We start from the raw sequence: 24,988 nt of genomic DNA, 5'->3' as shown, positions 1-24,988 counted from the left end.
TGATGCTGTCAATAGAGATTGCATTACCGTCGCAGCTCTAGTCCTGCAAACACGTGGACTTGCGAGCCCGGCGCACAACGCCCCTGTGGCGATCGAGTGCTGCGCAATGGTGAAGTACTGCTCTGTGCCTCGCTGTGCTTCATTCGCTCGTGAAAAGGACGTTAGCTTTCACAGCAATTCTAAAGAGAAGGGCATGCCTGCTCTTTGGGATATTTTTTTCTGCACTGTAACGATAGTGACAATGAACTCGAGGATATGTGTGAGAATAGCTGATTTCTGCCACTTTGGCATTGGGAAACAATACATCAAATAAATACTGTTTTGATACTCAATCGAACCTTCGCAGCATCTACTGGAAATGCAAAGCAGCATCAAATTACCAAATTTGAGATAATCGTGCTGGGATTGCAGTTATGGACGTTGACAGGGTGCAAGCCTGTGTTGTATCGTTGTAAAAAAATGTCTTGAGTGGTAGGTGCTGGTGACTCGGGAAGGGGGCAAGTTCCGCCCCCTTCCCTGCCGCCCTAGCCCATGCACGCCTTGGCCCATGCAATTGACTGCAGTTTGTCTCAATAATGCTTGTTCAATGAGAGTGACATCATGAAGTAGTTCCTACCAGTACCACGCAGGGCCGTGTGGTACTGGCAAATTGCAAATTGTCACTGTCAGCAAAGTGTTTGCTGCTGATGAAGAAGTGGCGCGCTTTCCCTCTCTGAGTTTGACTATCCACTTCTTCCTCGGCTTCGGGTCCTTAAGATAGTGTTGTGAACGCTAACGCCCTTTTCATGAGTGGGTGATCATATAGAGGCACAGTGCAGTATTCCACCATTGTGCAGCGCTCGGCCCGAAAACAAGCGGCTGCAGTTTTGAGAAACAAAGCGCTGTGCTTTTAAAATGAGCGCTGAAAGCGGGCACCCATGGTTTTTAAACAGCGTCAGTAGCCACCACACACAAGATAACCAACTGAAGTGTGTCTTTGCCAAATTTTACCACGACAGTTGTTTTTATACACCGCCACACCTCGAAAGCGCGCGAATCCTCAAACTGATGTCACTCAAGCGCAGTTCGCAGCGTCACCATCGGTCGCCAATAGCTGAGAAAGCTTGCTAGTTAAATTTCAAACTAATACTTACTTGTACTTAACATGGCTCTATCACCTATCTTATCACCTTTATAGTAATATCTAAAAAAAAAACACATTGCTTAGAATGTAGATGGCAGTCCCAAAAGATCACCTAACAGGACAAGCTGCCCACTTGTGGTGTTAGTGCAAAATACCGATCCCCAGGCTTGCAGTGGACCGACGTTGAATAAGAGGGGGCACATAAAAAATGTTCCTCTCTGAAATTGTCTGGGATCTCTGTTTATAAATACTGTATAGGCTGCTGCTATTTTTATATACACTCTTCTTTACATGTTGGCTGTTTTTCACCTTATGGCCTGCTGCACTGTTAGGCCATAGAGTGTGCGACTTTCATTTATGGACCACATGTGCCTTCTGGTATAGCATGAAGCCATACTATTTTTGGTTTGGCTGTGCGTGCAGCTGCAAGGGCTTGCGTATAGTAGTTGAATCAATTCAGAAATAGTGTGGTACTTCTGTACAGACTTGTTGCCTTTGTCCCAGCACTTATTGTGTAATGTGCTCTGAAGCCACCTCTCTTTTTGTTGCTCAGGTGAAAGTGATCAAGTTTTCCTACATGTGGACCATCAACAACTTCAGCTTCTGCCGCGAAGAGATGGGGGAAGTGCTCAAGAGCTCGACGTTTTCTGCGGGGGCCAATGACAAGCTGAAGTGGTACGCTTGCAACATTACCTTGTTTGATCTCGAGGAAGCTTTGCATGCACGCTACCAAAACATCGAGTGTGACCAACTCTGGATGGTAGTTTTACGATTTGTTATATATAACAATTTGTTATATTCTTATTTTGTTGTGAAATATTTCTGACACAGAGTGAGCTTCAGATGGCAATGCTAGAGGAAGAACGTTCTCTTCCTTATTGTCATCTACACATTGCTCCCACTGTGAGGCATCACAGATAACAAGGGCATGCGTGAAATTTGTGCAAAAGAATCACAAGCATAAATATTAGTACAGGTAAATAAGAAATAATGGACTGTACTTTCTAAGAAATAACGATTCGGTCTAAGCTAATCATCATTGTAATAACACACTAATGATAACAAGCACAATGTGACAGATAATATGAGAGATAAAAAAAATAATTATGCATACAGCACTTACCTAACCAAAACAATGTGTAGAATGATAAACATGTTGGCACAAAATTTATTCATAGTAGAAAGCAAGTATGTTTTCATAGCATTTTAAGAAAACCTCAGTGATCTGTAGTTTTGTGCACATCCAAGTACTTGGATATGCATTCATAAATGATGGGATTAAACATGTGAGCTGTCTTGCAGCGTGGACAGTCCTAGAAAAGTGAACATTGAAGCTATTGCTCTTGAAATTGTATAGGGTGTTAATTGAAGGGTACCTTTGAAGAGTAATAAAGGTATATCCTTCTTGCATTCACTTCCTAAATACAGCAAAAGCTCATTCATTTGAATTTCACAGCGCTCAAAAAAATTTCTTAACGTAATTCCAAATTATCAAAAGTGTTAATTGTTTATTACATGAGTACACCTTCATTTTTTTCATGAATGGTTCAATTTCGTGCTTAGTTTCTATAGGAACAGCATAAAAACAATGCAAATGAAACGATACTTTTTTTTCACTAATAATTGAAAGAAATTACAAACTAATAATAATAATAATAATAGAAATTAAAAGATGCATTGGTTGCTAAAAGTGCAATTGTGTATGGCAACTATGCTTTTTTGAATACTTGCGGCCAATGAGGTGTTACGCACGATGATAAATGGAAATAGGCATGAAGCCAGATGAAGCATTCTAGCTTTCTTGTCGTCACTGAGTGATTTGAAATGATGATGATGGCAAGGCCAACTGTGCCACACAATTGTGGCGTTTCGTGTTCGGTGTGTTGAGAAAATCGTTTGAATTGACTGAGTTATGACAAAATTATACTGAAATAATGAGTTTGATGCGGAGTGGTTCTTGAGAGAGAAAGGAAGAGAAAAGTGAGCCCCGTTATTGTCTGCTTCAGTGAGCGACACCGCCACAGAGCTCACAAAGGGATGGGGGTAAGGAGGGATAAAAGGGTAGAGGTAAAAGTATAGGAAAGAGGAAGAAGCAACAACAAACTGAGGGGATAGAAGAGACAGGAAAGATGGAAAAACGGTCACTGGAGTCCGAGGACGGGGTACACTTGCGAGAGATGGTGTCGGCGTCTGTAGATGGCGTAGAGCAGGTCCAGTAGGTCAGAGCTGCGCTGTCACCGAAGACAGCCGGCGACAGGAGATGACGTAGGGCCAGCCCAGTCGGCCAGAGCTACGATGACGCCGAAGGTCGCGAGCGCGCGGAGCGCGCGGGCGCACAACCGGTCGGCACGAAATCCAGGGAGCGTCTCCATGAGTTTGATGCCATTAAACAATGCTGGCCACGACCAGAGATTGTATCCGCATTATCTGATGTCTAGCATTTACTCTATACAATAGTGAGCATTTGTGCAAGTACTGCATTTTTTAAAGGCCATAACACTTGCATTATGAACTCTTGCATTTCTGTGGAAGGAACTGCTTGCTTCTGAAAAGTTATGAGCTGGTTCATATTAAGTGGGCATGTGGTTCCCCAAATCAGTAGGCAATAACTAAGGTGAGATGAAATTGATGGGGGATACAACAGACTTTCAACCAAATGGGAAAGAAGTGCCTGATCCTAAGCAATATGCCTGTTGACTTACAGACCCTGAGATGAACATTCATGGCACAATGTGTGAAACTAAGATTTTTATCAAAAAGAACTCTGATAAACAGGCAAATCGGCTTGTTTATCATACGAAATGATAGATGTAACTCCTGTAGCTTCCACAATGGTTGCTGATCTGTAGGACTGAAACGCGGAATAAGTCACTATATGTAGAAGCACCTCTTGAGCTTTATATGTGCAACAACTGCAGAGGTGTACATCCTCAGTTTTTTTTTAAATAAAACTTGTTCATTGCAGTAGTTTCTATCTGTTTGTTGTGCACTAAGGCCTGCCCTGTTGTGTAATCTTGTGTTGGCCTTTATGGAAGCAATAATGATCTAGAGTATGCTCGTGATGCCTAGGTGCCTAAGGGTGAATCCTAAGGGGCTGGATGAAGAGAGCAAGGACTATCTGTCCCTGTACCTGCTGCTGGTGTCCTGCAACAAGAGTGAGGTCCGTGCCAAGTTCAAGTTTTCCATCCTCAACGCCAAGCGGGAAGAGACCAAGGCCATGGGTGAGCACATGCTTTCACGCACAGACTTATGCACAGGACTCTGCAGTGGGCCATGTGCTGCTGTGTTACCTTCTTTGGCACCAAGCTTGTGCTGTCTCTCTCTCTCCCCCCCCCCCCCTGCCGTGAAAGCTGTACCAGATTTACCTGACTTTTTATTGCTCTGTTTGTAGCACTTCGCTATTACTTCAATTCAATATCGTTTGTTTATTTTGCTAGTTGCATGAAAAAGATAGCTTGGAGATGGCTTGTCAGCATGGTAGTACAATGAAAGATGGCTATAAAATTAAGAACGAGGCACAAACGGCACGACTTGGAACTGCAGGTCATGGGATTAAATTCCAGTTGTGGTGGCTGCATTTTCAATGAAGGTGAAAATGCTTGAGGCTCGTGTACTTAGATTTGCACATCAAAGAACCCTAGGCGGTTGAAATTCAAAGGCACACTAAAGTCAAATAACAATTTACGTCAGAGTTAAAGCTCAATGTATGACATCTAAAACGACAATATTGTCAACAACAGTCTCCTACTTACAGAGAAATTGAGGTAAATGCACAAGAACACAAGTGCCACAGTAGGACATTTTCAAAATGATTCCGGTGACACCAGACAGGCCGCCTACAATTAATCATTAGTAATCGATCTAACTGCACTAAATAATAAAAATAATAAGTTTATTTGCCTTCTTTGTGAGAAACAGATGGGGGGATTGTAGAAAAAGGCCTTAGAAATGAAGAACCTTCTGTGCATCAAGAGATGCAATAAAATGCTGTTCGTTCATTTCTGTTTGATTCATGAAAAAAAATAACTGCCAGACATTACTATGGGAAATGGCGCGAGTGGTTCAAAAATTCATTTTTTTGTGTGGATACATGGGACAAGTGGTGCTATCTATGGGGTGCAGTTGAAACAAAAAATGTCTGCAATCTTGAAGCCAAGAGCGGGAAATTGATCAATGGCTGTTCTTGCTACTGTTGCTCCCGCTGCTTTCGATCTGCTGCTACTAGTGCAGTAAAGCCGAGCAACGATGCGTACGGCAACAGTGACGTGAGTTGGTCCGGTCGGTCTGCTTCTTGAGGCGGATAATTTGAAGTGCCCGAACCTGATGCAGATCACTGAAATGTGACTTTATTTCAAAATAGGCCCTTCCTTGGCAAAAAGTAACACTACGAGGTTTCTGGACCACTATTTAAAAATCAATGTCGACTTAATAGTTGCCTTTAGTGTCCCCTTAAGGAGCCCTCCACTGCGGCGGCGCTCGTTCGTCGCACTGGTTATGGTGCCCGGCTGCAGACCCAAAAGTCCCATAATAATGGAGGCGAAATTGGTTGAGTCCCATGTACTGTGCATTATCAGTGCATGTTAAAAAACACAATTTCCGGAACCCTTCACTACGGCGCCTCTCATAGTCTTAGTTAGGGGACGTAAAACCTCAAATAATATCATTATTGATAGAGCGTCCCTCATGGTTGAAGGTAAAAAACCCGGAGGCACTGCGCCAACCAAAGTAAAAGTTTAAAATGAAAAAAAAAACACAGAAAAAGGACATTTCGGCTCCCACACGGAAGCCTTGTTCACAGTAAAAAAAGAAATCCCTCATAATTATGTTGTGGTTATAGTAACTATCATTAATAGGACACATATAACAAACAAGTATGGCCATCTAGTGCCAAGAAACACAACTATGATGTGTTTGTTTAAAAGTGAAACTGATTTTTATTGATGATGATAGTGGCCATCAATTATTTTATTGCAATACATCTGGGCGATTATACTCGTCAACAAGAGGGAAAGAGTTAATGTTGTGTATAAAAAAAAAATGCGTCTGTGCCTTTTTTTGCATTATGAAAATTTAAATGCCTCTTGCATGACCCGGAATCTTTAAAATGGTGCTGCCATATTATGAATCCCTTATTAGCATTAAGTAATCTTCACGCAAAAACATCGGGGCCACTTCCAGAGCATCTATTTCGAAATGTTTGGACCTACATATTGGGATATGACTGCACTATAAAAGCACAGCATTATTGAGATGTAACATTTCATAAACTGTGCTTTCATCAGTTTTGTGTCTTTGAAAATGTCATAATAAAATTTTTTTAAACGGAATATATTGCATGTATATACATAGTATGCACTGATGTCACTGTGGCCGCCATCTCTGAGTACCAGCTGGTTGAGACGTTGAAACTGTGACTTGAGAAGGGTGCCGGTTCCGCCTGGCGTTCCTTCGTGTTCACCCTTGTGGCAAACAGAAGAAAGCAGGGGAAGCACGAAAGACAACTGTGTGTCTTGTCCTGCAATGAAACTAATGAGATAAAAAGTCACGGTGACCATTATGTGTGGGTACCCAGTGCTGAGAATCTGCTTGTGACGTAACATGTATTGCAAAGTTAGTACTTTGGCCCATCTTTAGTGGTTGTTTGATGACCTTTGTGAGGAGAAAATCTCCAGGCTCTCATGGTATCACTATCTGTTCATGCAGAGAGTCAAAGGGCGTACCGCTTTGTTCAAGGCAAGGATTGGGGCTTCAAGAAGTTTATTCGAAGAGACTTCTTGCTCGACGAGGCCAACGGACTCCTTCCTGATGACAAGCTTACTCTCTACTGCGAGGTGTGCATCGTGACCCAGTTTTTATCACTCCGCCATGACTGTCACAGAGCTGAGTAGGTGCATGCATGATTCAGAGAAAAAGCACGCACAGAATCAAGAGGTGACTACAACAGAGCTGTCAGTTTTTCTCCAAATCCCTTTTGTGGCAGCTTTAGAAATAACCACAGGTCAATGGAAAAACAATTACTGCTACGAAACACCGTGAAATCTCGTGCAAGTGCTCTCCCTACAGTGATGCATAGTCAGATAAGATTTCGAAGGGGAAGGTGGGGCCATTGCTCGGTCGTGGATCAAATTTCAAGAAACCTGCTATGTGTGAAGAGTGCGCTGCATGCTTCTAAGCAAATGCTTTATTGAATGTGCATGCATTCATTCTTTTTTATTCGCCTTCGTCGGGAGAATGAAAGCAGTGAGTGAAACGATGAAAACGGAGGAGCACATATTTCGAATCTCTGAAAAACAGAAGGAGGGCTGTTTGCTCTCTGCATATGCCTGGTTACTGTTCTGGTGAGCTGATTTGTAGCGCATGTGCCAATATGATATACGAAAAGTAAGATTTATTCTTCCACACCTCACACACATTTCATGCATTTTGTTTCCACATTACGATTGCTAAATCAGTCTGCTTACTGGTGCAATGATAGCACTTTCTTTTTTCTTTATGCAGAACTTTCTTTGAGAGCTGTTCAAGTGATGTGTAAGCATAACGCTTTGTTGCAGGTAGTAAAGTGTCTCTGGAACGTTGTCTTTGTGTGGCATCGTTTTTTGTCTTAGCGCTTCTCAGCGTATTCAATGGGCCCATGGCACAGATACAGTAGACTCTCGGTAAACGGAACCTGAAGGGATTGGGAAAAAATGTTCCATTCAACAGGAGTTCCGCTTACTGAGAGGTGAACATAGGTGCAGAATACAAGCCCGAAAGCAAGTGTTACAGAGGAAATAGTTCCATTTAACAGATTTCTGTTTACCGAGAGTTTACTGTAAACACCAACCACCAAAATGTCTGTTTTGGCATCAAATTTCTGCAAAGATAGAATTTTTTAATCTGTATAGCCCTTCTTGTCAATTTTACATCTTGTCCTACTAATAAATGGTTTTTAATGTAGTATTCAGTGAACTTCACTGATTCTCATTTGTTTATTTCTTTAATTATTTAGGGTGGCAATTGTCTTGTGTGAGAGTGCTGGACAGCCAAAAGGACAGTTTTCTCATTCACTCAGCTTGGAAATGCCTACTCATTTAATATGGTCAGACTTGTTGGTGCAGCCATTATGCTGGAAATGTTGTGTATGAAATTATCATTTGCTAATCGGAATTCTGGCTGCTACGGTGGCCATGACAATTAAGTCGTACTGAACAGTGACTACCTTTGTAGTGAATCGTCATACCAGTGCTATGACTGGCCATTGGATAAGTTCCCAATCATTTAGTAATGGTCTGCCTTGCCTCTCTGTGTGCCATGTTGAGGAGTTAATGTTGTCGCATGTTTCCAATCTTGTCCACATTGAAGGTGAGCGTTGTTGCGGACTCGGTGAACATCTCCGGGCAGAATAACGCTATCCAGTTCAAGGTCCCTGAGTGCCGGTTGTCTGATGACTTCGGGCACCTCTTTGAGAGCCAGAAGTTCAGCGACGTCATCCTTAGTGTCAACGGCCGGGAATTCTATGCGCACAAGGCCATTCTTGCAGGTACAACAACCGCATGCTTTGACCTTCTCTGCTTTGCTCTCTGTAAGAACGAGGCTTGTGTAAAACTAGGCGACACACTAGGAAAGTGTGTTGTATCAAGAAGCATGTGTGCATCCTTGCACCTCTCGTAGCTTCATGAAACCATTTTTATGAGTTCTGACGTGAGAAAAGCCTGTTTTTCTTGGATGTGCATGCAGCCCGGTCACCAGTATTTGCGGCTATGTTTGAGCACGAGATGGAAGAGAAGAAGCAGAACCGTGTGGAGATAACAGACATGGACCACGAGGTGCTGCGAGAGATGCTGCGGTTCATCTACACCGGCCGAGCACCCAACCTTGACAAGATGGCCGATGACCTCCTGGCTGCTGCCGATAAGGTCAGGCACCTTTGGATTGGCGTGGCTACCACTGTTTCCAAGACATTCTGAACCATGCTTCCCTTAGCAGTATTCAGTGAAGCCTTCTTGAAAATGGTATCTTTTGCTACAGTAAAACCTCATTTGTCTGGATGTCATCAACTCGGATATTTGGTGAACTCAAACTCGGAAAAATCGTACATTCGAAGGTGTCAAATGTTAGTTAATTTGGAGGGATATAGCCACGCACCATTTAACTCTGACAACTTCGGAGAGGGCCATCAGGGCTCCAAGCTTTGAGTCGTGTGATCTCGGCGGTTTAGAGGCTCAAGCTTTGCACACCGCGACTGATGGCGGAACCAGTGTTTTATAAAAGCCAAAACAGAATTAACAACTGCGGCAGAATATGATCATGACTATATTAGTGAATGAGGGGGAAGAGGCACTACTTATCACCTAGCAGAAGCGTCTGGGCTGCCGGTGCATCTGGTGTCTACTAAAAGCAGAATGCACATATGATAGAATGGTTTGGGCAGTCCTATGTCGCTTGCATGATGCCACATCACACTATGCAGGAGGCCGCCGAAGCCCTCGCTGTCCTCGAGGAGTTTGTGTCGGTTCTCGCAGCAATGAGGGTACACACTACTGCCTGATAAGGTTGAAGATGGTTCTTGCAGATTTGAACATTGAGGCACACAAAAATAGTGCAAATTTTTTTGATGAATTGAAGGTCTGCCTGTGACGTGTATATTTTCCTTTTGTTTTGACGATTTGTTCGATAATTCCAAAGTGGTGAACTCTGACATTTTTGCCAGTCTTTTGATATCCGAGTTAATATACTCTTAGAAATAGTAAAAGAGAAGTGCTTTCTCTCAGTCATTCAAATGGCAACTTTGATATTTCATAAGTTTTGTTTCAGGAAAGCTTAAGCCATAAAGTTACTCATGTTTGACTGTGGGATGTCTGCAGATTTTATTGACATTTCATTCACAAATTTGTGCTGTCAGTTTATTAAGATGTTATCGAATAAAATTTCAATGAATATTTAGTATGAAAGTTAATGGGATGGTATACTTAAAAGACAATGTTGTTGTTTGATATCGGCTCCTCTCCTGGGCTCAAGGCCCAATTGGTCATTGAGTGAAAGCCACAATGATAATCTGATGACCTATATATGTTGCGCATCTCTCTGGTATGTCTACCTACTTCATGAGCTCTCAGTACTAAGTGTACATGTGAACATGCTTCAGATAAGAGGAGATAATAATAAGTAGCCCTAGTACATAATCACCTAAGTTTTCAGCATCCTATCTTAGAAAGAATAGCACTTACCAAGTGAAAGGGTTTTTTCCACTAGGGAAGACAGCTAGTTTATTGAGAGCTCACTTTAGCGCCCCCTTAAGGATCTGTGAAGGTGCACAAGTAGGAACTGTTGAAAGTGATGGTGAGATTAGGAGAGCTGCGCTTTGTTAAAAGATAACAGATGACTACAGCCGGGGCACCCCTCAAAACTGCACAACCACTTAGCGATGCCACATGTTTCTCAGGCATGTTTCGTCACCTGTACTTTGTTGCAGATTGTGTGTTCAGACATTGTCAGTTAGCAGTGCGAGAGCAGGGTGTTACCATTTGAAGATAGGCTGGGAAACTTTGCACAGCATAGTATAAAGCATTTGCAGAAAGCACGTTGCCAAGGTAAGTGCAAGCTATAAACTGTTTATTCTTTTGTGACTCTCAACCCAACTTTACACACAAAAAAAAAAGTACTGGAAACAAAGGAAGGGGTCGTAGTATCAAAAGAAAAATGTAGCGATAAAACCGCACTGTCTCATCTATTTTCCTTTGTCGATACTGTGTGTTGGAAGTTTCTGATTATAGATAAAACGGTGTATGAAGAAAAGTGTGCATTACAATATTTTGTGGCATTTGTCAGTGCATAACCATCAGCTAGCCCAGAACGTGCACATTAAATGTGGGGACAATAGGAAACGAACTGAGTATTTTTTTTTCATTGTTTTGTCTAAAGTCCTAACCAGCTAACTCTGTAGGGTGCTATATTTTGTTCGAGCAGTGATAAGAACACTTGGTGTTTTTATTGCTCACAGTATGCCCTGGAACGGTTAAAAGTCATGTGTGAAGAGGCCCTGTGCTCAAACCTGTCAGTTGAAACAGCTGCGGAGGTGCTCATTCTGGCAGACATGCACAGCGCAGACCAGCTGAAGGCACATGCCATTGACTTCATCAACACGTGAGCATTTCTGCCATTGTTCTCGACAGTTCATTACTTTTGTGCAATTAGGTTGTTGCTCGCGTTGTGTTTACCAACCATGTAAAGGCCGTCAACCTGAGAAAGTTGGCTTTTCAGCAGGCTGGTTAGGTTGAAGGTGTAAGGCGTTCTACTACTACTTGAGAAGAGTCGGTGATGGGAAGAGTATGTCTTTTTGGATCCAGGTTATTGGAATTTTAACGAAATCCTAAAGAGCCTAATGGTGGAAACAAACTACTGCTGGGGTGAGTGACTGTATGAGGTATAAGGAAGGAATAAAAAATACCATAGCTTCTGGTATAAGTTGCAACATTCTAGTATGTTGCAGCACCTATTCGCACGGCTTTCACATCGCAAAAATTTTTTTAAAAATCTATTTTTGAAATTGCATTTTCAGTTTCAGCAACTTTTATTCTATCCGACTACAAAACATTTATACAGAAATACACGTAGAAGTTCTATTAAAAATTCCTTGCACCAGTGGAAGTGGCGAGAATCACCACAGAAATTGTGGAAAATGCCGATAAAAATTAAATTGTGGCTCTACAATAGCACGATCAGGTGCCGCTGCTTTGGCCTCGTTAAAAAGATAATTTCTCTGTGTTCATTTTCCCCGCCTCAGCTGGCTCCATCCTTCAAAACAACCACACAAAAAACATCTGAAGGTTGTCTCGAGGCCTCTGATTGGTTGCGTTTGTCATGTTGCTGTAGCACGCCTTGCCATTGGCCGAACTAGGAGAACGTCGTGTGCGGCTTGTGCCTTTGCATGTCGCCAGATCATGGCTGTCGAAAACTGCACCAATTTACAATGCCTGCGCTCTTGATTAGTGTGCAGTCAGTCACACACAATGTACTCTGCTCGTGGCATTGATACGAGATGAATGCAAACTTTTTATGCAAGGACATTGTGCTAGGGTACGAGTTACAGTATGCTTCGTCGCGAGTAATGAATCCAATCGCCCACTGGCACCTTGAAACTGCGGATGGACATATTGTGAATCAGCCGCAGACCGCCTGGCCAAGCTCGTCATCGCACAGAGGTCCGCAAAACGCGAGACCGAACACGCCGCACACCTAGGCACATAGTGCATAGTCACTGAATGCCACCATTCAGCATATCGCGTGTGAACTTCCCGGCTCTACAGCCGTTTCAAGGTGAAATAAAGCACTGGTTATCGCACAGCAGGTATCACCGCAAGCTCTCATTAATATGCTGAAATTATTTATTTATTTATTTATTTATTTATTTATTTACTTATTTATTCAAAATACCTTTGAATACCCAACAGGGTATTCAAACCCAACAGGGCATTGTGTAAGACCCAACAGGGCATTGTGTAAGGGGAGCATAAAAGAAATACATACACGAATTCGTACAATTTCCATACAAACAATAACATGAACTAATTGACAATTATTATACAAGTCCTAACAGGAATAACAATGAGAAAATATTAATAATAATTTTAATAGCAATACAACGGCAATGAACATCACATGAGTATATGCCTGAGATAATGACGTAAAACAAGGTAAAAAAAACAACCACAAATTGTGAAAAGACTTTACATTATTCAAAATAAAACATCACTGAATAAAACACAACAGAACTGAATGGCATGTTAGTATTCAAATCATCAAACAAAATAAGTTTAAAGTAAGAGAAAAAAAAGCGATACTAGTCGTGAATAAACGTGTAGGTGCCGATTTTGATATGAATAAAACGAGCAGTTAATCCTGGAATTGGGTGAGTAGAAGGTGCCGGAATTTTTCCCGATTGCGTTCAGCTACGTTTTCATCTGAAAGGCTGTTCCACATGCCGATGACACGGGGGGAGTGCAGATGAGTTAAAAATGTATGTATTATCGTATATGCGTGTGAATGAACGATGATTATTTAGTCTCTTTGATGTGAATGCAGATGTTTGCAATGTCATTGATAATGGCCTTGTCTCATGTACGTATTTATGAAATAATGAAAGGAGGTGTAGATCACGTCGGCTGCTCAAAAGGGAAAGTGATAAGTTTTTTTTAATTTGTGTTATGCTTGCGCTATGATCGTAGTTTTGCAAGATGAATCTAGCGGCTCTATTCTGGATCGATTCCAGCATGTTAGTTAAATAGCTGTAATGAGGGGACCAAACTGCAGAAGCGAATTCTAGCTGAGGGCGAACAAATGTTACGTAAGCTAAAGCACGTATATTTGTGGGCATCTTACGTAAATTGCGGCGTATGTAGCCTAATGATCGTGACGCGTCACTGCAGATGTTGGTGATGTGGGTAGTCCAAGAAAGGTTAAAGAGTCAACACTAGATACAGGATTGCCATTAATAAAGTAAGAAAACTCAGAGTTAGAATGTTTGCAAGAGAAGGACATTACTTTACATTTACTTGAATTAAGGGACATTAGCCAACTATTACACCAATTGCTGATGAGGTCGAGGTCATTTTGGATTACTATGTGATCACAAGTACTAGTTATTGCTCGGTAAATTATACAGTTGTCAGCGAAAATGCGCACTTTGTGAGGATAAATTACTTGGTAAGTCATTGATATAAATAAGAAAAAGCAGTGGACCGAGAACACTCCCTTGCGGCACACCAGAACAAACGTATGAAAGTGGGGATGAAAAATCATTAACAATAGTGAATTGCTGCCGGTTAGTAAGAAAGTTCCGTATCCATGACAGAGTTGATGAATCTATACACAAAAAAGATAGTTTTGAGATTAAGCGGCAGTGAGCAACACGATCGAACACGAATGAAAGCCTCGCAGATTGCGTCTGCACGCAGGTGAATGATGAAGTGCATTACAGGCGAAGTTGAGGGGTCTCAAAATGGAAAACGCCACACTCTTAGAGTGAACGGACCCAGTAGATGTGGTCGGACGCACCAAACAACACTCATTTATGTGTTCGTCGTGGACTACTTTTAGTTCAACGATATCGTCAGCCGAATTATTATGCCTCAATCGTCAAAGAACCGTACACAATATTACACAACACTCAACAAGATGACAAGCACAAGAACACACACAAGGCGGCTTTGCCAATACTTGACTCACCACGAGGGCCTACGGCAGACGACATGCGGTGCCGTCTACCGCAGACCCCACCGTTAGACACAACCGTTCGCGCCAACTTCCGCCCGCCAAAGAGCACCGCTCCTCCCTCATGTGCTGCCACCCAGGCTTGCCGCCAGGCGTCATCGTCGGTGCTACTGATCTAACAATAATGATGATGATGGTGATAAACGCTGCCGAGCAAACCACCACTTACAGCTTGATAGTTGCGACCTTAGAATGCGACTTCTGCGCGAGACATGCGTGCCACGCGGCACAACCAACTTTACAGGTGGTGTTAGCACCCCTACAAGATTTACACACAAGGTTCACAAATGAGCTTGAATGAATCAGGGAGGTGAATTTGTATCTACCTGACTTGCCCCTTGAATCAAGCTGATCAAATTATTGTTCCACGAATATCTTGGCCATAAATGCTTGCTATTTAGAATAGGCTGTCATGATGACAGCCACTCTTGTTCTGTATCTAAATATAATTCCATGATCAAATGCATTTAATCAAGACTCTTAATCTTGTTAGTAATAACATGAATACAAGAAAGCTTGTAAACTGTCATAATGATGCAAATTAGCTTTGTAGAAACCCACAAGGTGGCGGAAGAGTTGAAAAAGGGAAAATATGCATTGCAGGTAAGGGGGAAAAAACATAAATGACATGGAGTGATGTGCAAACTAGCAGCTATTTTATTTAAATCGTGCACAGCCTTAAGTATGCGAAACAAAAGAGGGGAGGGGAGTTCAGCGATAGAAAATGAAAAGAAAACCTATCCAGGCGTCAAACAATATATCTGAAACGTGTCAAGAATTACGTATGGAGCGATATGGTTCCCTTCAAAAAGCTAATTTCTTTCTGAAAGAGAGCTATCGAAGGAGTGCTAATGCACCTTTCAGTGATATGCACGCAAAATGTTTGTATAATCTCCTCCTCTGTTTTATCAAAAGATCTCGCCAAAACTTTTGTGTAGGAAAACATAGCTGTGCACTTACAACCGGCGCAGCGGGAAGCCAAATGACCAGGATGCATTAGAAGCGACACAGTATAATTATGCTCTTTTAATCTCTCATTAATCCACCTTCCAGTATAGCCTATATAATTCCTATTTCAGGTGAGGGGAATGGCATAAACTACACCTTCTGAGCATTTAACAAATTTCTTTCTGTGCCTAACACTACAGCTTGTTTCCTTCCTTCCGCTTTCACACTCATTCATTCTTTTAAAGTCCTTTCAGTTTGTTTGGCACTTGAAAAACAATTTGCATGTCTTTGACATAACTTTCTGGGCTCCCACTAGACCTTGAAGCATGCTCTCTACCTTATTAGTAATGGCGATTGCAAGGGCCTTCTCAGCAACTGAGCAAATAACTTTATTCGGGTACAGGGCATTATTTAGCCTTCAAGGCTGGCCAGTGCCATGTGAAAGCATGACTTGATAGTTTGCAGCGCACAAACCAACGCTACTATCCGCTTTACCAGTTTTGAATGCCTAGAATCGAACCAAAATAATTATTTTTCTCCCCTAGGATTATATTCCCAACACGTATGATGCTTGTCAAGAATTATTTTAACATCAACGAACTGTATAACACCCCTGGTAGTGGATTCCAATGTAAACTTGAGGTTTTGATTTGGCTTTCAAACAAGAGTCAAACATTCATTAAAGTAATACGTTCCTCCTTCATAGGGTGCAAAGAATGTAATGATCTACGTACCTAAAGCAGGCACAAATCCTTCGTTCTCGAGAAAGTGGTTATAGAAATCCAGTTTCCTTTGGCCATGTACTAATCGCAAAGGATAGGTACTATATGTCATGCTATGGAAATACCTTCTTTATGGGAGTACAGTAGAATCTTGATGGTACAATTACAGCTGATGCGAATTTCATGATGATATGAATTTTAAGGTTGTTTTCATTATATAGAATACGTCGTGATTTACTTTTATACGAACAGTTTCCCCAGCTACCACGAATGATACGAACACGCGATTGATCGCTGCACGCGAGCAGTGCAACACAGCTTGTCTGTGGGAAGAAGGCCCATTCACATTAGCTTCGAAGGTAGTGAATGCGGCAAAACTTACCGCCATTTCCCTCATTTCATTGCCAGAAACGTGACCAGTAAATCTTGCCATGAGGCAGACATGAAAAAATTTGTCAAATACCAATTTTCCCGCCACGTGATAGCAGGTCGCCTTTCTGCTGCGGCTTTGGCTACACCGGCTGCACTAGCGCTAAAATTGCGTGATGTAAACAACCAGTCGTATATTCAACATGGTGGCAAAGGCATGGCAGTCGCTTCGTTGACGTCATTGCAAAGTACCTGCGCAGCATGTCAAAGCTTACAGCTTTGGAAAGGACGCGTTCATTGAGAGCTTTGTTTGAACTACGATCGCTGCAAACACCAGAAGTAGAAGAAGGTGTAGCAGCAGCGAGTCGGCATGCCCTAACGAGTCTCATTTTGCACTGCCGGCTGAAGCCGTCGCCGATGCGTCCGCTCGTGTCGTTTCTTCTTGTGTATCTACCGAAACAATGTTTGCAAAAGTGTAAACTGTTTCTTTTGAGTGCTTTGCATGCATAACTAGAACTCTGTATGGATTTTAATTCTCGGGAATGAGTTCTCAAGCAGCGACAACCGGGGTGGCATGTATATGACGGGCAGAAGGAATGTGAACATTTCCGACGGGCGTGGATGTGGTTTTGCGGTCACTCTGGCGTTTTTGCTTGAATTCTCCAGGACTCATTTTTTTCGTGCTGACTTCGCGGCACGTTTTTCCGGCCTCTTAAGCAACAAAGCGAGTGAGTTTCTAATAAGTTTTTCTGGTGTCGCTCCCTTTGATGCCAAGTGTGAACGTGCCTTATAGCGCCAGCAGTGTGAGGGAGGAAATGGCGGCACTTCATTGAGAGGTGGTGAAAAGAGGAAAGTTCAAAAAGACATCCTGGACTTATTTATTTATTTTTTTTTAGCAAGAAGTATTTGACCCTAATAAAGTTCTTGTTCGTCTTCAAGATCAGCTTAAACTTGTTTTTGGTTCGTGTGAAATTGGGATATGAAAATTTTGGGTGCTCCCTTTGAATTTGTATTATCGAAATTCTACTGTACAAAGAACCTTTAAATTCTGTGTACATTGAAGTCAAATACACGGTCAAAAGGTTCATAAAGTCACAGAGACACGTCTCACTTTTTCCCACAAATCGGGCCTCGCCAGACTCCCAAACATTGTTACTGACAGTCTTGAGTAAATGTTGCCTTGGGATGTTGAAAAACATGTCCTTGATATCCACAGAATTGCACTGCATTTCTTGCAAGTCCCTGCGAGAAATGCAGTCACATCTTCAGAGCTTCGGATACGGAAAGGGTAATCAGTGCTGAGACATCACAGCTTTCTCTGTGGAAATCTTGCGATATGCCTCCGCCAGGTTCCTCTGTTTTCAATGATAGTTCTAAAAGGGTTCTCTTGCTTGTTGTTTTTAAGGGGAAAAAAATGTTTTAGTGAAAGCTGCTTGCAGGCCTTGTGAGAAAATAAACAGCCACTCATTTGTAGCATAGAGTCTCAAGAATTGCCATACGAATTTCTTGGCTTGGTAAGAAAAGCTTTGTAGATGCTGTAAAATTCATCCTGGTCCGGGATTCAAACTCGGGACCAATGCCTTTTCGAGGCAATTGCTGTGCCAATTGAGCTAACCAGGAAGCTAGCAATTGGCAGCGTGAGGCTGAATCTATGGTGAACTTTGCTGTTAAAAGCTGCTACTGAAGCGTTGCCAGGGCATAGTCTGCAGTGGGAATGACAGCAGGTTAGTCCGTTCCATATGCAAGTAGACGCAGTGAAGAGATCAGGGATGTGTTTTGGCAACAAAACGGCAGCTTCAATCTAGCTATTCCGGCACAAGTTCTCTTGATATAGAACAGTTTATTAAAGGAACAAACAAGGATATGAAATCAATAAATGAGCTTACAAGCGTAAAGTATGCACGAGATAACCAGCAACAAACAAATAGTGAATTAACTTAAACAGGGGCTTAAAAATGGAAGTTCAGTCATATAAGACTGTGAGGGCATATGTGAGATGACCGACAGCGTTGCTTTCATGACGATTGAGTGCAAGAAGTCCCGAAAAGTTGTGGCATGACTGCAGTGTAGGTGGATCCAGGTTTCATCGCCAGTGCTTCCAGGAGCTAGCGCTTGAGGGTGGTCTCAGGCAGGTTGAGCTAACTTGATATTGAAGTCCCGATGCCCTGCTTTGGAGATGTGTCTCAACTAGTTGAACGGCCAAGTTTAGGTTGCCAGCTGATACAAAGCGCACACCGAGAACTCCTAGAAGGGAGACTCGTTGGTCTACTGCTACACCACAAGCAACTAGGCTGGTTATATCCTGCACTTAAATTCCCCTTTGTGCACCTTCGTTTTCTTCTGGTGGAAAAGGGGATGTCGACATGAGTCCAGTCATACGTGTGTCATTGTTAAAAGGAAACCCTGCCCTAAAAATATATTTGCCATTCCACTTTTTAGTTCGGGGAAGGTTCTCCAATTGGCTTCTACACGTCCAACACTTTCCCTAGAAACAGTATCTTGACTGGGTTTTCAGAAGCATTTTGCAGTCAAAACTTCCATCACGGCCTTCTAACAAAAGCTGTCCTTGCCGTGGCGCAGGACAACTGTCGCACCTCGGAAGCAACGTTCAGAGATTTAAAGCCTCCTTCTGTTCGTGACTCTAAAAAAAAAGTTTTTTTTTATGCCCAAGCTGGCATGTCTGTCAGCAGGGGGGAGTGCGGCGGTCTGATTGGCATGACGATGGGTCGAAAAAGTGGCATTCTGTGACAGCCACAAAAAAGATGGCAATTGATTTTACTGTCATCCTGTGATAAAAATAGCATTCATAGTCCAGTAAATACAAGGGACGCATGCATTTGAATAATTCAACAATGAAAACAAGGAATATTGCCTGTCATTGTTGCAATAGCTTGTTCCTTTGAGCATTTTTGGCCGTTGGTGATTACTTGAAAGTGATTTGTGATTTCAGATATGCACTATCAAATTTGAGTACTGAATGAAATAGGAACACAATTTTAATTGTTATTCAAAATTTTTGTGCAGTTTTGAGTGATTATTTGTGAGAGCTTTATCAATGCTGGGACACAGCTGGAAAGAACGAAACAATAAGTGTGTGGGTTCCCGCTTGTTGGTTAGGCATCATCAATGTGAAACAGTACAAAGGACCCAGAAGGAACGAACAAGATCAAACCCACACGCATTTAAGATTATTGCCTCCAAAAATGGATTGGAATAATATTTACCTAGCCTTTGTCTGAACGTGAAATGAAGCCAATGTTGGGTGCTGACTGTGGTGGTTGCGGCCTATGTGGCTCTTGCCAGCAGGCATGCCACGGATGTGATGGAGACGGCGGGCTGGAAGACCATGATCCACCGGCAGCCACACCTGATTGCCGAGGCCTTCCGAGCACTGGCCACCCAGCAGATCCCGCCCATAGGGCCACCCCGCAAGCGCATCAAGCAGTCCTAGGGACACAGCAGGTGAGCTCATGCTTCACACCAACTGTGTCACCCGAGAACTGAGGTGTGGCAGTCCATCCCAGAGATGTGGTTTCCTTGTAGTGGGAAGGAGGAAAAAAAAGAAAAGGCTGGAAAGTGGTCTTTTGTGCTAATGGAAATAGCTTTACTGATGTTTCAAATATTGCAGTACCTAGAAGGTGCAGCTGTACTCAGTGCATTGTTTTTTTTTTCTTTCTTTTTTTCAGCTTTGCTCGTGCTTTAGTGGGCGGATATGTTTGAGGTGTAGTCAGTCCTCGTCGTGGAAGGAGATGTGTTGGGCACCGCACTACATTGGCTAGTCGTCGACGAGACATCACAGCAAGGCCTTCCTCAGTTTAACACCAAGGGTGGCATTGTTCTGCTTCCGGCACAGACGAAAACCTCTTGACAGTCAATTTCCTAGGATCTCGCCGTGGGAAGCAGGGTCTGCAACAATCGAGCAGCATAGGAGCTCGATGCTTTGCGTGATGCGCTCGTCTTGTCCATTCCTTTATCCACTCCTCACAGATGACGGGGAGGACCATTTTTGCAGACTCTAGCCCACCACAATTAAGGAAGAAGAAGCTTCGGAAAAGGCCGAAGCAGAAGAATCTTCACCCCTCTCGGATGAAGCCGTGCGCGCACAACTTTGGATAGCGCTGCCACAGTGCAAGGTGTTTTGAGCTGGTGACGTCAAGTGTTGCAGCTAACTTTTAGCCCGTGGGGAAACTTCAGCAACATCATCTGTGTTGACGTGCAAGTGAGCATGCGTGTGTGCGTGCGTGCATGTGAATTTTTGTTGGAGCAAGACAAGTCTGCAACTGGCGAATGAAAGTTCACTATCCGTGTGGTGCAAGAATGTGGGCATCTTGGAAGGAACTCCTTGTGTGTAAAGAAAACAAAACCAAAACTAGGAAAAAAAGGACACGACCTTTGTTTATTTCTTTTGCATGAAATGACTCCTGTAATCTCCTCTGTTTTTACTTTGTGTGTGTGTGTGTACGCGTTTTACATTTGCCTGTCCCTCCTACAATTGTCACAAAGCAAGTGTTGTTGTAAGGAAAAGTAATTTATGCAAACACTCGCGATTTGGTGGTGGGTGGCCTCTCCGAGCTTACGTGGAAAGAAGTCCTCGAGCATTCTTGCAGTTTTTTTTTCTCTGTTGGTTCCTAGAAGAGGACGTAACAAGGGTGCAGACATCTCATCTAAATACATGCATTACATGGGCTATTCTATTCGTGTATCCAATTGCCACAAACATTAGGCAATGCCATCAAGGCATCCTGAGGTTTGAAACAGAATGTCATTTGATAGAATATAACATACAAGGTTGAGTTCTCAAATGTAATGAAAATGGCAGCTGATCTGTTCAGTTGTCAACACACCAATTCAGGCCCTCCTGTTGCCAAAATATTGTTCCCTAGATGCACACAACGTTGTGAAATAATAATAATATGGCTGATGATAGTGCACTGCCAGTAGCGCTGAAAGGACAGAACATGTCAAAACACGTCACTCTGCTACAAGTCACTGGTTTGGTCATTTCCCACAGTAGCAAGCATCTTTGTTGTGAATATTTAGGTTGCAAGGCCTTCCTGGCTCCACCCACCACCTCATGATAGTCAGTCCTGTATATAGCAAACAAATGTCTGTGTTTATTCATGAACTTGCCAATCACCGATGAACGGACAAAACGGGGTTTGTTCATTTATCCTACACAATGGCTGCCACACAAATGTCGTGTTCTGCTGTGAAGACCAAGGAAACCAAAGCTTAGCACCCCTCTTCTCAGCCTGTGTGCATTGGAAGAAGTCTTTTCGCACACGGACAAGCATTTAATGTGCAGCATAGCATTGGAGCATTTGTGTGCGTGAATGTTTGTTTGTTTTTAGGAATTTTCATTTTGGTTTCAGTGATTCAAGACATGGTTGTAGTACTCATCATAAGTTAAGATGAATGTTTCGCACAATTAGAACAGTGTTGCAGCACTTTTTTTTTTTAATCGATCACCCTGTTAATAAAAGAAATGCAAACCCTCGTGGCTTTTATTTTTCTCATACTAGTTCATTTGCAGCCTCCTCTTGCAATGAGCTGCTGCTGCTCACAACCTCCCACTGTTCTAACTCTGTTCTCCCATTTGTCCTTGCCTACAAGTCAAGAAATTTTGTATCAAACAAGCTTTGGCCTTACTCTTAATTCATATGTAATGCGGAGTCTACATATTGCATTTTGTCACCTGGGAGAGACTGGTTTGTCTGAGGGGGCAAGGCTCTGTTTTGAAATCCTTTTGCAACAATTAACTGAAATTCGAAAGCGAGAAGACCTGTAGCGAGAAGTTAACTATGAATGCTGATATTTCACTGCTGGGGGGGACATGGACATGACTGCCGATAGACAGCAAAACTTCACTTGAAGGGACTTCGGCAAAAAGTTTAATCCAGTGGACTGAAATAGCTATGTTGTAGTTTACCGCAAACTGTAGGAAAAGTCAGGTGTTCAAATCAAATTTCGACCCATTTATATCATGCTGCTCATTTGCATGTGGATGTGGTAATGGAGGATCTTAATTTTTTTTTGCGCAATAAGCACGAGTGCACCATGAAAAGGTGACGGCGGTGTGTTTTAAACACTAGTTTCAGCTCGTACTGTACCCAGGCATCAAGACACTATGAACTCACCAGCTTATGAAATATATTGCAGCATTTATTTCGCTCCTCTACTTTGTGGCTTAGACTGCCATTTTGTATGCTTGGGAACCTGAAGTCATTTCAACTTGGCCTTACAGGGCCTCAGCATTTATACGGTAAGCCAACATCATGGTAGTGTCCATATCAGTAATGCGAGCCATGCAAAAAATGTCCAACCTGTTATCCCTAATACCAATGAGTCTGCCCATGCCCACGCACTTGCACTGCTCCACCGCTACGGGCGTTCGGCCTCTAATTTGGGGAAGGCATCGAGCAGCTCGATTCCCATTTCACCTTGAACAAAATATGTAAGCACTATCAATTGTCGAGGCGTAGGTTCCCGCACCCACAACTCTCAAGGGCCCAGTCAATCGCTCTACGAATGCTGCAAACCGGTACTTGCCCGTCGCCCTTACTTACCCTTAGTTTATAAAAAGTTTATTGACAGCATAAAGCCTCACTGTCCTCATAGCAATGAGAGACTATGCACATTATTCCACATGCTCTGGCAGTGTACGGCGCTGCGTGATGGCGAGCCTCTCGGCACAGAGGACTCCTGGAAGACTGCAATCATCAGCTCGGACTGAAAGGTCCAAATCAGGGCTGTCCAGAGGGCCCGCAGCCGACCCACCCTCTTGAGGGGCATCGGCTCCTCAAGACAATTGGTGAATACAGTTCGTTGACTGACTGTCTAATGTCAAAATAAAGCATTGGCATATCTAAAGTTTCACACTTGCTTAGAGGTATTAGTGTGCGCATGGAATTTGTACCTCGAAGTAAAGTCAGCTTCAAAAATTAATGACTGCGATAGAGTGACTCTAACTGTGGTGGTTTCAAATTATGGCCAAGCTTTTTTGAATCTTCTCTGCTGTGTTTGAAAAGACCTCAGTTTCTCCAAAGCATCGGTGCCTTTAGGCAAAATGTTTTTGTCCCGAAACATGAGCTTCTGTGTAGCACCCTTGATATCCAGCACATAGCTAAAAAGGCACATGGAGTTGAAAGGCAAGAGTATCTATCTCGACTCCTTCACTCTTCCTACTAGCTCTCTCCACTCCTTGCTGCTTATTTCTTCACAAAACACGTATGATGTTTGCATTGAGCCAATCGGGATTTCGCGCTTTTCGACTACACACTGTTATCTGTGCTTGCGCAAATTCGGAAAACTAAGTAAAACTAGTTCATCCGTTGTGGCAGTCGTGCGAGACAAGATAGAATGGTTGTGCGACCGCATTCACAACAGATGGCGCTTGTATATCGACCAATCAAGAACTTGCTTTTCGGCGAGTTGGTGCCCTAGTTTGTGGAACACTTTGTAACTGACGCGAAGCTAAAAACATGGAAAAGTGCAGATAAAAAAAAAGAGGTTGACAAGTGCCAAACTACCAACTGTTCATTGCCTGCATAGGCTGATAAACAGGTCAACTTCCACACATGTGGAGAGGTGTGTAAGAGTTACAACATGTCGATGCATTAGCAGTTAATCGGAGGACAACTCATATTGATGGAGTACAACAGATGTGTCACTAAGACAAGCAGGCACAGTGCTTCTAATTAGGTGCGCTTCTAGCACCCTTAATGTTTGATCTCTGCCTTTGCCGATAATCCTAACTTGCTCAAAATGTGGCACACACGAACATGACATGCGTGGAAAGATGCTCACAGTCACTCTTACTATTGGCATGCTTTCTGGCGCACTCGCTAAGTCACTGTCCCATTTATTCCATGTAGGACTTGCCAAAACTCTGGAGGATTTCATAGCACCGCCTGAAAGGTGTCTCATGCCTTTTTTGGCACCCTTGCAGCATAGCACAAGAAATTCTAGCACAAGTCGGGGTGAACAACGAAACGTGAATCGCAAACTAGTGGCCACCCTCTTGGGGTTATGGCTCCACTTGTGCAAGTATGACACCACCAGTGGTTAAGCGTGCTCCTGTTCTCTCGAGTGCTCATTCTAATATTCAGCTATCGTAGCAAAGGTTCGGCTATGGCGTGCAAGACTGCCTGCGGAAAGTTGGAATTTTTGAGTCTGCCGGTCTTATTACAAAGGCTGGTCTGCATCGTGTGGGCAGAGAAAAGCTCGCAAGTGCATTCCTGCCTCATCAGGGCCTTCTCCTGCCCAGGCTTGAAGGCTTGGGGGATGGTTTGGAGGTGAACACTGTAGGACGGAGACCAGAGAGAGTTCATTCCTGCGTTTATGTGCTAGGGCCGCCACCGGCTTTTACCTTGTCCTGTCCTACTTACATTCAAATATGTGCTGTTGTGAAAAAGAGTTTGTTTGCTTGACTTTTGGGTGTCAGTATCACTCGCGCAGAACTTATGCATGCCAGCCAAGGGGTGGTGTTGGGAAGTAGGGGTGGCAGTCACCGCAATTCAATTCATTGAAAGTGGAAATTGAATACCATTGATTTTTTTACATTTTATTCATTAATGTA

The 24,988-nt window shown here is 43.0% G+C and overlaps 1 protein-coding gene across 6 annotated transcripts in view; it reads left to right on the top strand.

Moving 5' to 3' along the window:
- The window catches only part of rdx (BTB/POZ and MATH domain-containing protein rdx), a 239,238-nt gene extending 217,332 nt beyond the window's left edge, over positions 1–21,906 (top strand). For 5 of the 6 annotated variants that reach the window (XM_075893931.1, XM_075893933.1, XM_075893932.1 and 2 more), the window contains 8 exons: positions 1,677–1,798; positions 4,193–4,344; positions 6,827–6,954; positions 8,465–8,642; positions 8,840–9,018; positions 11,103–11,245; positions 19,714–19,872; positions 20,097–21,906. In XM_075893931.1, coding sequence (XP_075750046.1) covers positions 1,677–1,798; positions 4,193–4,344; positions 6,827–6,954; positions 8,465–8,642; positions 8,840–9,018; positions 11,103–11,245; positions 19,714–19,861 — 1,050 coding nt within the window. In that variant the 3' untranslated portion in view covers positions 19,862–19,872; positions 20,097–21,906. The remainder of the gene's footprint in view (positions 1–1,676; positions 1,799–4,192; positions 4,345–6,826; positions 6,955–8,464; positions 8,643–8,839; positions 9,019–11,102; positions 11,246–19,713; positions 19,873–20,096) is intronic. The other variant, XM_037423654.2, reaches the window with a different exon arrangement.
- Positions 21,907–24,988: the final 3,082 nt, after the last annotated feature.

This window comes from Rhipicephalus microplus, chromosome 4 (genome assembly GCF_043290135.1).
Source record: "Rhipicephalus microplus isolate Deutch F79 chromosome 4, USDA_Rmic, whole genome shotgun sequence".
Classification (NCBI taxonomy): Eukaryota; Metazoa; Arthropoda; class Arachnida; order Ixodida; family Ixodidae; genus Rhipicephalus; species Rhipicephalus microplus.
The sequence above is the reverse complement of the archived record's forward strand: the minus strand, read 5'-3'. Positions and strand labels throughout refer to the sequence as shown.